Source organism: Drosophila navojoa, chromosome 3 (assembly GCF_054131105.1).
Source record: "Drosophila navojoa isolate 15081-1374.11 chromosome 3, UAZ_NAV_1.0, whole genome shotgun sequence".
NCBI lineage: Eukaryota > Metazoa > Arthropoda > Insecta > Diptera > Drosophilidae > Drosophila > Drosophila navojoa.
Window position 1 is genome coordinate 21042611 of NC_142891.1, and position 16025 is coordinate 21058635.

General features: G+C 41.2%; 1 protein-coding gene across 1 annotated transcript in view; it reads right to left on the minus strand.

Annotated features, from left to right (window-relative positions):
- Positions 1–16025, minus strand: part of toc (toucan) — a 109748-nt gene that overhangs the window by 76841 nt on the left and 16882 nt on the right. Inside the window, exon 2 of the mRNA XM_089257575.1 lies at positions 4462–8102. Within this exon, the coding sequence (XP_089113701.1) occupies positions 4462–8102 (3641 nt within the window). The remainder of the gene's footprint in view (positions 1–4461; positions 8103–16025) is intronic.

The following is a 16025-nucleotide window of genomic DNA, read 5'->3' on the forward strand; positions in this document are numbered from 1 at the left end:
TTTTAATAATATAATATAATTATTATCAAAAAATTACTTTGACCCGGATGAAGCTACTAAAGTTCAAGTTTGTTTATAAACAAATTAGTTATTATTCAAATGTTTTTTTTTTTTTTTTTTTTCTTAGCAAAATTTGGAAGTTGAGCAAAACAAAGCTAAGACATTCCTAAAATGTTTCGCTTTAATTAAATTTCGTTTATTCCTAACTCTTTAAGCAAAATAAATCAATAAATTTATATCTAATATACGTTGCTCTAAATTTACAATTCATTTAAAATTCCAGTCAATTTAGTGCAAATTTATTATAACTTGAATGCTCTGTTGTCTGTTAAATAAAAGTTTAGGTTCAAACTCGTTGACATCTGTATTAGTTTAACATCAGCTTGAATAAACAAGTCAATTACCAAAACCTTAAAGTTCATTTAAGTCAAAAATTTTACAAAATTTCATTTTAACAATTTCAACTCTCTTCAAAAAACATTCCTTAAAGCTCACATGACACTGCCTTAACTTGAATTTGACAACAGTCCTAAGACTCAGTTGACAAGTGCTTGATATAGTAATCAAATGTCTGACAGCAGTAAATTTCTTCATAAGAAACTTTTTTTTTTGTGTTTTTTTCGAGCTGTCAAATTTTTGCCGTAACAAATTCTTTGAGAATATGTCCGAAATGTAATTCTGATGATGAGCCAAGGTCTTGTAACGAAAAAGTTCATGTGAGATAAACAAAAAAAAAACGAAATATGCAGCTTGACAGCTTGTTAAGGTGCGTGTCAAATTTGACAGTTAGCTGCTGCATAAATTATATACATATAGATAGACATATTATTTATAAACAGCCATGCTAGAGTTGAGCGCGAAACCCAAGTGCATTCATCAAATAATAAAAACAAATAAATATAATAAAAAATACTTTTATCTAATGAATTTTGATGCAATGCGCATGGAAAACAAATAAAAAGTGCACGAAACTCGTTAGCGTTAAGGCAAATAAAAATACAGATGCCAGTTAGATATAGAGTGAGAGAGCGAGAGCGCAATAGATCATATAAGATTTACGATTAATTTGCGGTTTGCATTACTATTGTGATTGCGCACAGAATATATCAGCGTGTTTATAGGAATATACATATATATATTCAAATATATATATGCACATATAAAACTTTTGACCACGTTTCTCGACTTTTAATTCCAAACGTTTTGCGCCGAGTTAAACAAAAGTAATCCACATAATAGACCCAAAACGACGACGACGACGACGACGACGGCCCTGGCAATTAAATTAATTGAGCATTTGCTCTGCTTTTTATAAACTTTTATTATTTTTTCTCATTTTGGATTTTGCTCAACTAATCCCAAAAAAAAAGAACGTGAGCAAAAAAGTCAAAGTTCAGTGGTATTAATTTTCGCTATATCTCTTTGGGTTTGCCGCTGTCAGTTTATATCTCCCTCTAGCTATCTCTCTTTCTCTCTCTTACCATGTCGCATTATTGTTCTCTTTTGTATTAATTTGTATAATACACATACGCCCCTTCAGCCGGAACAAATGTGTAGAATGAGTAAACGGCGCACATTCGCCCGGTTCACATGATAAAATAGCGAAAATGCTGAGCTCAACTCATGTGAATCTCGTTTTTAATGCCAAAAACAACAAGAAAGAAAGCTCTAGTCGAGACTGCTCGACTACGAGATCCCCTGAACCCTACAAGCAACTGATATTTCAATAATAATTAGCAAACACACACACACACACACACACACACGCATACAAACAAACACACGCACACACACGCATACAAACAAACACACGCATATACACACACTCACATATACAGGCGATTGCGCTTGGGTTGCGCTGGAGTGTTGGCAATATAATGAGAACTTATTTGTTAAATAATTTAATTTCTAGACGTACGATCGTAATGAAACTTTCAGAACGTAATCATAATGTTAAAATGTATGTGTATACCGAAGCACAAGTCTCTAGTATTTGATATACGACTTTTACAAAGATGAGGGTGAGGGGGTGGATTTAGGGGTAGGGGGTAAATTTTAACAAAAACCGAAATTGTATAAAATACATCTTAATATACATTTTAAATTTGGAGACTCTAGCTTGAAAGGTGTAGGAGATATAATTTTTTAAGTGATCTTCGATAAGGTTTTTTATCGATAAAAAAGTATCGGAATGAGCTATCGTTTTTTGGTGATAAACTCGATATGCGCGTGATATATACGGACATTTTAAAAAAAAGTTGAAGTCTCTAGCTCTTATATCTTCTGAAATCGACGCGTTCATACATACGGACGGACGGACGGACGGACGGACGGACAGACAGACGGACAGGGCCAAATCGACTCAGCTTGTCGCCCTGATCAAGAATATATATACTTTGTGGGGTCTGCCACGCCTCCTTCTGCCTGTTACATACTTTTAACAAAACCATTATACCCTGATTTCCCATTTTCAATGGGTTCAGGGTATAAAAATGCTGTGAAATTAAGCAAAACGCACACGCATAAGCATGCACAAACCCTCTCTTCAGAGCTTCAGCTAGACTAATTTATGCTTAAATATTAGGCGCCTCCCCGCCCCCTCCCAAGGTCGACAAATGATGCTTAATACACACGACACGAGTCCAATAAATTGTTCAGCGTGGCGTCGCTTTGCTTAGCTGCTCTACTCGACTCTACTCGACTCTACTCCTCTCACTCCCTCCCATTGTTCTGCTTGCTCTCTCTCTCTCTCTCTCTATAGCAAATAGTTGAATTTGACTTTTGGGCCCAAGCTGTTGTGGAATTTTCGGGGTTAGGGTTCTTGGTCAAATTGAAGTCTATTTACTGGTCCAATGTGGCTAATTTGTTTATGTTGGACATTCAGATGTTTGCATTAAGTTTTGCAAGCCCCAACAAATTCATGACGTTACATAAACTGAATAAATAATTCAGATCCGAGCCGTTAGGACCAGTTTGTAGATGAGTAAAATCTAAATATCTAAAGGCATATATTCACCAAACATAGTGTTTTCTAGTATACAAGTAGATGTTGTATCCAACTTTTTGTTGAACTATAAGAATTCGATTGCATTTTTATATTTTCGAATCATAAAATAGATCTCAAGTTCTTTAACAACTTGTATTATAAATAAATTTATTAAAAAGTTGGCTCAAGATTTTAATCAAATGCATTCCATTTACCTCTTACTATTATCGAATCTCTATATAAATCATATTTAAATATTCTACAACCTCTAGGCTAACTATTTTCAGTTGGGAACTACTATTTAATGGCCTATTGCGCCACTTAATGAAAAAACATAGTCAGACTCTCGACTGACCCTGAACTCAATTTATTAATGTACATTCGAGTCTGACACATCGAGGTAGGGGGGGTTGGGCGGTCTTTATCGCCGACAGGTGAGCGATGGCCATTAAACAGTGCAGTCGATAGCCTTATAAACAAAATGTGGAACACAAGAAATCAATCAATAGCCGCAGCTGATAAGAAGGCGCACACAATGAAATGGGTTGTAAGATATTGATAAAAAATAAAAAAATTGCCAACCAGATGATTGGCAGATGTTAGCCATAAATGTGCCATAAAAGGGGTTTGGAGTCGACTGCTGGGAAATATAAGAGCATATGTGGCTATGGGAAGAGTTTTGAATTAAATAAATGGCAAGCTGATATAAGGAAAGCGATGAGAGAACAGAATCGTATCTAGTCATTTCATGATAATAACAAATATGAGTTGGACTTCCATATAAAGAGACTTCAAAATTGAGCTACCGCTTAAAATTGTAAAAGACTTAAAGAAGATATAAACGCAAGCTTGGAAGTAAGATACATATATATATATTTGGAATAACAGATTATAAATAGAGAAAAGCAGAGAAATAAGGGATAATATAAATAAAACTGCCGCTAAGTAGCAATAAATAGAGATGTCTTGTCAGAATAATTAAATTATTAAAGTTTTTGAGCTTATGTTAAGTATTATAAGCATTTTATAGTTTTAAAATTTGAATTTGGTGAATTTGTAAAATTCAGATCGATAAAGATGGTGGAAAATTGAAGATTGTAATAGAAACAAATGTAAAAAAAAATTACTCTTCAGTTGGAATACAAATGATATGATTGAGAAAGTAATACATAATTTTGTATTACATGATTAAGAGCATGAGTTGAAGCAACAATTCAAACCGAAAATATATCAACTCCCTTAAGCAAAGGAGCTAAAATGAGAAAGGCCCTTAAGTGAAGACCCTCCAAGTGAGAATTCCACATGGAATGAAGTAGAATCGTTGAAAAGGAATGAAGTAATGGAAACACCTATAGAAATACAGGTAGGCGCTGCTTACAATACATCAATCAAAGAGCTCTAGTGCAATGCAAATGCCAATAATGCAATCCTCTATTGGTTTCACAAATTTTGCTCAGTGTAATTGGATGACTTACCGCTTAACCATCAGCGGCTGCAGACGCTTTGCTGCACCGGCTGTGCTGGCAGTGGGCGATGTGGGTGACTGTGATTTGGTGAGGCGTGTAAAGACATTGACGTTGGCGCCGGCGCCGACGCCAACAGAGCCTTTATCCTGTGGCTGTCGCGTTGACGTCGGCGTTGTGGGCGTGGCATTTCTAACACTAGTGCTGCGCTTTACCACCGACGGCGTCACCGACGGCGATCGCCGTACAGTGGGACTGATGCGCGGACTGCCGCTGCTCGAAGGACTGCGCGCCACAGTGGGCGTGGCGCCGCTGCCGGTCATGGGACGCGTGGTGGACACTTTGGACTTTACATCATTGTAATTAGTTTTGATTGTTGACTTATTGCTGGCGATTTTATGCATTACGGCATCCCATTTATTGGGCGTCTGAGATTTGCGCGCAACGGGCGCCTTAGCACTGCGCGGCGTTTGGGGCGATTTCTGTTTACGATTTGCCGCTGCCTTGCACGCCGACGATTTCGGCGACGAGAGCGACGAGCTGGAAGAGAGCGAAGCAGAAGCCGAAACCGAAGCCGTTTGTAAATTCTCAACAGTGCAGAGCGACGTCAACGATGCGTGCGGACGCGGCGAAGCTACGCGCTGTACTGACGATCGTTGTTGGGCCTCGCTGCCACTGCCGCTGCTGCTGCCGCTGCCGCTGCCATTGGCGCTGCTCGCATTGAAAGCTTCGTCGCAAAAGCTCTTGGCGCTGCCGCCGTCCACGCTACAGTACGAGGTGCGATTCGAGAGCGTCGTCGCTGCCGACGACGAGGAGAGCGGACGTGGCTGCACGAGCTGCTGCTGCTCGCTTCTCTCCCGCTGCGCTTGACCTTGAGCTTTGCGTAGGGTTTGTGTTGACTCGTCGGGCGACATGTCGACATCCATCTCCATGTCCACCTCCAGCTCGGGCAGACGCATTTCCTCATCGCAGCGATTTTCGACATCCGTAAAAATGCCCGATGATTCCATGCACGAGTCCTCCAGCTGCGGCACCGATGCACTCGGCTGCATAGCCGGCCCATACAGCTGCCCGTCGATGACCTGGGCCCGCCGATCGCCACGCTGCAGCACATCGTCCGCATCGGATTCGGTAAAGAAATCCGAATCGGTCATCGGATCCTGACGACGCATCGGCGCACCTCCGCCGGCTGGCATGGGCAGGGGTGGAAAGCTGGGCTGCCGGCTGACGCGGCCCAGGTGGGGTCCATTGCTGGGCGAATGATCGCAGGCGCCGCGTGAGGCGGGGCGCGACATCTCGCCATCGCCCTGATAGCCCGTATCCAGGCTGGTCACACTGGTGACGCTGGTGATGAAACTGTTGCTCAGCTTGGCATTCACCTGGGCAGCGGGCGCAGCGACGGAGGTGGCGATCACGACAGCGGCCGACGTGGAGGTGGAGGTGGACGCCGGTGCAGGCGTCGCTATGGCAGCCGCCAGCTGTGGCTCTATGGGATCCAGAGGCAGCTCCTCGGGCGAGGGAGTTTGCTCCAGGCGCAGCTGCTGCTGCAAGTGTTGCTGCTGCTGCTGTTGCTGCTGCAGTCTGTGCTGGTAATGCTGCTGCTGATGCAACATCTGCAGCTCCAGCTGATGATTAAGTATGGCATTGCTGTTGTTGTTGTTGTGGTGGGATGATGAGTCAAGGAACTCTTCCATTTGATCCGGCGTCAGTATGCCCAGACTCTCATCCAGATCGAAGCTGTGTTGCTTCTTCAACAGCTGCTGCTGCAACAGTTGCAGCTGCTGCTGCGATGACGATATGGAACCATCCACAAGTTCTATAGACGAATCCAGAGTCGTTTCCTGCAAGTCCAGACCGAAGCTGTAGCGCGAGGAGCGCGGCGTACGCAGCTGAACAGCCGTCATGGTGCCATCCAAGGGATTGGGCAGCAGTTCACCCTCCGGCGTGCGCGTCGGCAGCACCAGATCACTTCGGGCCGCCTTCAACAGGGGCGACAGCAAATGCACCGGCACCGGCGACTGCTGGAAGCGTCCGGACAGCGGCGTCGTCGTCGACGTCGCCCATTGCGGCGTCAGGCACACCAGCGATTGCTGCGGCACAGATCGACGTCCCAGCTGTGGATTCATGCAGGGCGGCGACTGCTCCAGGAACTCGCGCGTCAAGTTGAGCAGCTGAATGTGCCGGGCCGGCGAGTGCAGCCCACTAATGTCCAGCAGCCGTTCCGTATTGATGGTGGAATTCAGCGGCAGCTTCATGTTGCTCTTGTTCGGCGCCAGCGCCGTCAACGTAACGTCCAATTCGGAGTTGTCCACCTCCGTTTCGGCGGGCTGCTCCGACTTGACGCCGCTCAACATGTCCAGGCCCGAGGGCATGGACATGTGCTCCAGCAGCGGCAGCTGATCCATGCTCTTGGTCAAGTCCAGCGATAGATTGTGAGTCAGTGTACTATCCAGATCCTGCTTGGCTGGCTTATCGAGCTGCATGCAATCCTCTCGATGATAGCTGCGATTGTCCAACAGCTGGGTGACATCTCTTGCCTCGTCCGTTGCTGGGATTACAGGCCGAGTGCGATCCGCTCGAGAAGAGCTAAGGTTACCTATGGATTGTGTAGCATCTGTAGCCTCGCTGCTGGAGGGGATTACGGGCCGAGTGCGATCCGCTCGAGAGCTGCTCAGGTTGCTTATTGATTGTGTGGCATCTGCTGGCTCGTTGCAGCTGGGTATAACGGGTCTGGTCCGATCTGCCCGATGGGAACTGTGGTTGCCCAGCAGCTGTGTGGCATCCGCCGCCGTCTCATTGCTGGCGGGGATTATATTATGTGTACGATCTGGCTGGGCGCAGCTCGTGTTGCCCTCGGCTGCCTCATTGCTGGAGAGGATTATGGTGCGTCTGCGTTGACTCAGCAGCTGTGCTGCATTCTTATCCAGCTCCAACTGTTCCTTCTCCAACAGAGCAGTCCTATTGTAATTCTGCGCGCAGCCACTTTCACTCACATCCATATCCAAGGTGCGCCCAAAGCCGACGCTGGAGAGACGCGTCTGCTCCAAGCACATCCGACTGGGCTTGCTCTCCTGCAGCTGTTGCTCCTCCTCATCGCACACAAACGTCTCGGAGCGCATCAGCGGCATGGGCGTGCTGCTAGTTAGCAATGATTGAGGTGGCCTCTTCGCCTGCTGCTGCTGCTGCTGCTTGGCCGTTGGCAGCGGCGTCTGTGGCAGCGAGCTGGTCATCAGGTTGGAGCAGTTGGAAGCTGCAGAGGCACTGCTGCCCATCATTTTGCCCTGCCCAAAGTATTTCTTCAGCACATTCGTGGTGCGTTTGCTAATCAGACTAACGGCATTGTTCAATCGTTCGCCGGACGCGCTCTTCCTGATGCTGGCGCCCAGATCATGCAGCGGCACAGCCGTCGGATGATAGGAGCTAATGGGACGCGCCCTCGTATTGGCATGGGCATTGCCATTGGCATTGGTTGGCAATGCGGGCGCACGAAAGATTTGTGTTGTCGACTTCAGCGCTGTGGGTGGGCGTATGTGTGAGGTGGTGGTGCTGGTGGTGGTGGCAGCGGCGGTGCTGTTGTAGCTGCTGCCAAAGCTGCCCGGCGGTGGTATGCGCGAGTGGCCATCCAGGCGAGGAATGCGTGTGGTAGCTGAATCCTGCGAACGAAATAAACAAACATTTCGTGAATTAAATTGTTATGGCTTAAATGAGTCGGAAAGAGAAGGCAGAGAGAAACTCAGCAAGGGCGTGAACGACATAAAGCTACCCTGTCATAATAAATACACAAGAGAAGCAAGTTTGTGTTATATTTGCTTATGAACAACTAAGAAATACCCTGTACAAGAACAGTTGTTTGCTTTACTTAGCCTCTGTTCACTCTTTATAAACAATTTCGTTTACATAGTTTCACTCCATTACAATATACCCTCTCCTGTCCTCATTCCACTGACTACAGGGTATGCAAATCCAGCAAATGCCTCAACAGATTACGACAGCTGTCGACTGACCCAAGACCCTACATCTCAACCCAGCTACCCTGGCCGCTCCTGGTAATGTGCGTAGTTATTTGGCGCCCTGGCGCCAATTGGTCTTTGGGCCCTTGCTCCATTCGCCCGCAGTGCACGTGCTTAGACTTCGTATGTTCTTGGTTTTTTGTTTTTTTTTTGGCAGGCGCCATCCTGCAATGTAGTTCACTGGGGCGTATCCACTTGGCACCAGTTCAACGCACTTTAAAACAGGGTAACTGACAAGAGAAGTGGGCGGCGGAATGGTATGTGGTGGTGGGAGCAGGGAGGAAATTGATAGCGAACAGCAGTCAGGCGTTAGCATGGGCAGGGGTTGCCTGCCGCTGATGTCATCAGTCTATGCAATTTTGATGGGGTCCATTACATATACCCCATAGCACAGAGGGTATATTGTTATTGGCAGTCAAAAGAGTTCGAAATCCATTTACTAAAGTGTGAGAGTCTTAAGCAATATATGTTATATTTAAATTATTAATTATTTGTATATAAGTAATTATTATTTTCTTTTTTAATTATTTATATATTTTATTAAATATATTACAATTATTTATATATATTTTTTTTATTTTTTTAGTTTTTATATATTTTATTATTATTTATATATTTTATTATTATTTAAATATTTTATTATTTAAATTATTTAGCTTTTCGTATCTTTTTATTTAAAAATTATTTATATAGGTTTTTATATTTATTTACTATTTTAGTAACCAACAAATTTAAGTCCCTTTGCATTTTCATTTTGTCATTTTTACAGGATATCTGTACAACCCAACACTATTAACTTTCTTTGGCTTGCCTTCATTTTGGGGGTTGTTTACAGTCTAAACGCACAGCTAATTGCAGTCTAATATAATTAAATGGGGCAGGTTTTTGGTTACACAGAATTTCTCTTCTACAGTTTCTCCTTTACATTTATATACCTATATATATAGTATATATGTCCTGTAATTATTTGATTACAGTTGGAAAAGTAACTTAAGTAATTATGCACGTGTTTACGATAATAGATAAAAGAAAGGTTGGTACGATTAGGCATAATTACGGCGCCAGCATACTAGAAATATTTCCTTACATTCAACCCAAATTATTTAGTTATTTTCTATATGCAGCCACAAATATATGTATATATATATATATATAAAGAAAAGTTTAGCTAATCAATACACTTATTTAATATACATCAAATATTAAGACGCTGCTGTCTTAGCTTCTCTAAAGTTTTTCTTAGGAAATGAACTCTCTGTGGACTTTAGTTCTTTCACATTAACAAGACATGCACAACGACTCTCCATGGCCGGAAAAACTTTCGTTCTTATCGCATAGAGGTCGCTGAACAAAAGTTTTTGCCACACATTCATCGACACAATATGTTGTACAAACATCGAGCCGCTTTATTGAATGTGCCCGACTGCAGTTTACATAGCCGCCTTAATCGAAAATGCAATTTTCGCAGCGCAGCGCAGACAAGTTAAATAAAGCACTGGGAATACCCAGCCCCATGAACCAGGCCCCACCTTTAAATGGCATGTCCTTGAACTCTTCTTCTTTTTTTTTTCGCGTGCCATAGAAAATGTGAAAAGTTTCGAGCGAGGCAAACACTGAACAGGAACCCACAACGAACGAACGAGCCAACAGCTCAATGATTGTTATCAGTTGCAAAACTTTTTCCGGGGGCGTGGCTCTTGGGGGCGAGATGTAAAGACCCAAAGGAGCCGCACTGCATATTGCTCATTTCGCCATATGTTGCACATAATTATTGCAATATGACACGCAGCGGGCGCTGCAACCGCAATTCAACTGCTGAATCGATAAGAGCTCGCGGGAATTGCCATAATGAAGGATTGCTCGCAATATGGCGTCGGCAAAGGTTTATTAATGAGACAGCAATAAATATCAACATATATCCTCGGGGAACAGACAGGCGTCGGCCACAAATAAATGATTCAACTTTAACTCTTTTACTTCATTACTTTTTTCTTCTTCTTACAGCTGTCTGGCTCTGATAAGTTGGGATTAAATAATGAGATGGCATTTACATATTTGAGTTTACGCAATCTTTAATTATTATGGAAAGTTTACACAATAAATCAGTTGAGATATATGTAGTAGAGTGCATCTTGTATAGGAATATTGGGTATATAATCTCTTTTCTCTATTTTAAATTGAATTTTATTCCAAGATTATATCCATTGCATACTTTTCAGCATCGAAATTATTTTCAAGAAAGCACCTAAAATTATGGCGGTAATTTCAACGTAAATAACCTAAAAAAAAATGTGTTTTCTTTAGAAATGAATTAAAACCACGAAGAAACAAAATTTAATATAAATTTTTAATTAAATTTGCATTTTTACATGGATCACATTTCCATTGTAAAAGCTTTTGTATTCTTACAAAAAATGGTACCCCCAATTTTCTACCTGCTTCGACTTAACATCACATCTTAAATTCTTAGAATTTCCGGTGAATCTATTTGCCCTCTAATCAAAAGTAAATGCCAATTACCAAAAAATACTAGGCAACAGCAGACAAAAAGAAATTTCGTTATCTGGACCAAAAAATGTGTAAGAATGGACTAATATAAAAATATTTGTACCGTTGTCGAAGACCGGCAATTGGCGAGGAGACAATAAACAAAATAAAGGAAAACAAAAAGAAAAAATATAAGAAAAAAAAAAAACGCCGAAAAGAAGCGCTGCACGCAACGGGAAAAATAGAAATACTAAAATATGGCCACAACGCAGCCGGAGCGAGGTAGACGCAAGACAACAAAAAAGTCAAAGTCAAGCAGAACAAAAAAATCATAGGGGGCGGGGCTTTAATAAAAAAGTACAGCAAATGACAATGTACACAAAAGCGGGCGCTCACTGTACTGCAAAAATTCAGTTATGGTATGTGGGTTAAGCGCCAACGCATGTCCTTAGCCTGACAACGCAACGGACGAGCGGGACGACAACGGAAGGCGGCAAACGGAACTAAATAAAATTTATCGATTGACACACACACACACACATGCAGAGGAACACACACGCTCACTCACATGAATATCGATATTGGGGGGTTGAGGTCAGGGGTAGCTTAGCATGAGTATTAATAACATTTAAGCGGGGGTTGGTCGGTGCAGTGCATAAAAAATCCAAAGAGTTGCGATTTATTTGGACTACTTAGGCAAAGCCATGCATAATTTGCATGACCAATCAATAAACGATTGTCGTCGAGGTTAAGCGTAATATGAGCGATATCTGCAAAAATATGAAACATTTTTGCTAGAAGAGGTTGAGCAGTGTGCTCAGCTGGCATTTAATATGCTCGAGAATTCGCTTTACATATCGCATCGGTGTATCATGGCCTAATTAAATATTAAATTTCCCAATTGACATGCTTCTGTGGTATACAAAATCAATTGCAGCAGTAAATGTTGTGCTATTGGGTTACCTACTTACGATTATACTACAGATAGAGCAAAGCGTTATTAGCAGCTTGTGCGCAGAAGAGAAATACTAGAAAGACTAGCAACGTTGACACCAATTATGAGGTAGTGTTATATTTGTAACCAAAAACATTCTGCAATATAGATTAATCGAAAAAGGCCAATAAAGATATTATGTCTTTCAATACACACCTTCTCTTTATTCCACCTCTCTGATCTCTTCTCTGCTATATTTCTTCTCTCCTACTCCGCTATTCACCATTTCTCTAACCCTTCTACTCCTAATCTCCGATTCTCCATCTCACCTACTCTCGAACTCTCATATTGTTCGTCTCTTCTACTCTCCTACGCTCCTTCTCTCCTGCGCTCCTGCTATACTATAGAAACTCTCATATTTTTCTTCTGGCCTGCTCTCTTTCCTTGTATCTCTCTGAAGATGTGAGTCTACACACACACACTCTACACTTTTTTACACTCCCCTACCATTTTCCCAAATCACTCCTCTTTTCAGCCTTTCATTAAATATTTAGTTATTTAAGCATTGCTGTTTTGATGCTTTCTCTTCCAAAGTTCATTTCAATCTTTGTTTACTTCAAGTTTCTGTTTTTATTGGAATATCTACGCCCAGATGATGGACAGTTTTTCCCAGTCCTGTTTAAAGCTGCAACAACTCAATCAAGTTAACTGTTTCGTCCATACTGCCAACTTGGCTCGTATATTTTACTAGAGCCGAGCGGCTACAAACATTTTCACAAGCCATTAGCTCGTATCCATCAACGGGGCTAAGCGGCTTATCTTGCCAGACATCCGGAAGCGGGTCAACATTTTAAAATGCCACGGCAAATGAAGCGAAAATCTCAAAGCCAACAATTTCAGTTGCCCAAACGGAAAATTCACTTTAACTAACAACAAAAAACTTCAATTACAAATTAAACTGCGCAGAAATATTGACTTAAAGAGCAAAGTTTAAAAAACAAGAACAAACATATTCGCTAGTAAAAAAAAGAAATGCGCAAATAATTTCATCATCAGCTGAAATTTCGCAGCATATTTGACGGCAAAAATTATGCACAGCATACTTATTTTATGGGCAAGCGGCGTCTGCTGAGAACTCGTCAATAAATTGAAAAAGTCTGCGACAATATTTTTGATATTACTCTGGGTTTATGGATATGTGTGAGTGTGTGTGAGGCTAGTCATGTCTTTAATACCCTGTAGTGAAGTTCTATAGCTTGAGCTACAACAGATTATGATATGAAATATTTGAAAATAAAAGCTTCAAATATATAAATATTTAAATATTACATAATTTTATAAGAACATGTGACTACTATATAGTATATACATATGTTTAGCTTGACCGACAGATATATATTATAATAATATATATTTCTAACGAAACACAGAACAGGATAATCATGATATTATTGCCCTTTCTCTCCACATATATATATTACTTGGTTCTTTAAAAGGTAGCTTGGGATCTTTCCCAATATTCCATCTCCCACTTAGTCATTCATCCATTCATCATTTCATGTAACCATATGAATCAAGTTCATTCTCTAAGTATTTCCCAGGATATCAGCTTAGTCCCGCTAGCTTCTCCCATGTCATTTCACGCATCACATATTGCGCAGCTTCTTAAAAATAGCGTCTCGTTTTCTGTTTCTTCTATATGTATGTATGTATGTATTTTTTTCGCCCAAGGGAGCAATAATTTTTGACAATTTTGCAGTCGTGCGTAAAATTAAATCATTTTTATTGCGTCTTGGGTCCGACTCGGAGAGTCCTAGCTCTAGACATACATATGTACAGTGAGAGAGAGATAGACTACAATCTGCTGTCAGCCAGACAATTAATGTTTGAGAATTAAGCTGGACATATTTTACACTCGATACAGAGCAAGTGAGAGAGTTTTTTCTGTGCAATTTATGGGCCTCATCTGTGCGAAACAGTTTCTAGTAGTTTCAAGGCAGTTAAGCAAAACACATGCCGAGAGATAAATGGAAACTAGTTGCGAGTCAGCTAAGCATGGGCAAAAGGAAGCACATATTGTAGATATTCTTTGGTTTTCGCCTGCTGTTACCAGAGCCAAGCGCAATCGTTGCATATTTCCCAGCGCAGATTGAAAATTCGACCACCCATGGGCAAAATGCTTGTTCAGCGAAAGAAAACAAAAAGAGAAATGGGAGCAGTTGTTGAAAAAGTCAAGAAATATTAAAAATGTGAAGGAATTTTTATATATAGTAGACTATATACTCTGTAACGGACAATAAGCTCAGAATGAAATATACATAAATTTATACAATATAATCGGTATTTATTATGCAAATGAGATTGTCATATATTTTCGATACCGATATTTATCGTAAAAATACTAATTAGACCATATAATGGATTGATTAAGAACTTATAGAAAATTAATACTCTTATCGATCTCTTGTTATTGATCGATACATTTTAGAGCAAATACTTCGTTATTAATCATTACAGCTTACAAATTTAAGAACCTTTTCTAAAAACAAATTTTACCTTCAACTAGCATGCCCTATTTTCTTTATATAAAACAAAGACCCAAAACTAGCAGTGACGCCAGTTGTACTGCTTAAAATTTATCTTTAAAGGTCATCAAGAGCTATCTTGGGCAGAGCTACTTAAAATTCATATAAGCAGTAACCAGAGACTCGGCGGAAGAAATATAAATATTTTTTTGCCTACGTAGAACAGGGTATACAGGGAAAACAATCAAGAAAAAAAAAACTTGAGAACAATAAGCAAAGGTCATAACAAAAGCCAAATGAAGTCGAGCAAAAAAGGAGGCTAGGGAAAGGCAAAAAAACATTTGCCATTTGTATTGTGAAAAAGTGCGTGGGCTGTGGGAGGTAGAAACAAACAACACTTGTCGAAATAAAACCGCCTTCTGGGTGTTTATATAAGCGCCGTCCTTATGATTGCCCATAAGAATTTTTCCCTTGCGTTCGACTTAATGGGGCTTTAGCTGGAAATTCAACGTGAAATTAATGCGTTGAAGCATTTGTGCAACACGTGTGGCACATCGGCTTAGAGTGGCTTAGAGGTGTGCGCCAGCCTTTACCCATGAACATGTTCTGCAGTTGGGCGATAATTAAGAGTCTTAGATACGTTGGAAACGATAAACGGATTACTGAGCTCGCCGGAATGTTGCGATTATATTAGGAACGAAAATAGAAATTGACAATAAAATGTACTGAAATTGTATAAAGGCGACGTAAATGGAAGAAGTATAAAATCCTTTGAAATTCTGATAAAGAGAATTACCTAAACAGCCCGCAATCTAGATTATGGCTCAACTTAATTTAATTTGGCATACAAAAGTCTTTACAATCTCTTAGCTTTTATAGTTTGCTTGGTTTCTGTATGACTTCATCTTAAATTTGATCAAAATGTTATCTAACTATGCTTTAACGGACTCGCTGCTCTCTTCGAATTGAGCACATTTTAAAAACATTACTAGTCAAGTGCATCCATAGGGGATATACTGTCTATCACGTAATTGCACAGAAATTCCTCTCGCAATTTCATCGACTGGCTGCAGCTAAGAAAATGCTTTAAGAAATATGCTATTTGGTATGTGAAGCTTGCCTTAGAATATGCAAGTAATTTATCATGCCCCACGGTATCGAGACGCTGGCACTGAGGACATTTATCAAAGGACGGCAGCCTTGCGGCAGCAAACGTGCAACATGTTACTTCAGCCCCACCGTCAGCCCCACCTTCAACTATTTCGCCTGGACAAGCGCAAAAGCTCAAAATGCATTTGTGGCCATCAACAACAGCAACAAGAAATTTCAAATGTAAATCGTTCGCTGGCACATGAATTGATGTCTCCTCCCAGACTATCACACCTTGCCTTATGCACCTTCACAGTATTCTTCAATGGACGCCCTATTCCCAAACCCCAAAACCAATTTTCCAAATTGCAATTGCAATCGCAATCGCAATTGATTTGCAAGCTTTGCATTTCGAGGCGGATGAGACTTAAAATATAATCAACTTGTGGTATAATAGGAACTGTGATGGCTGTGACGAAGGTCGTAAATAAGAGTGGTTGACTCATTAGTGCTGCAGTAAGACCGATATAT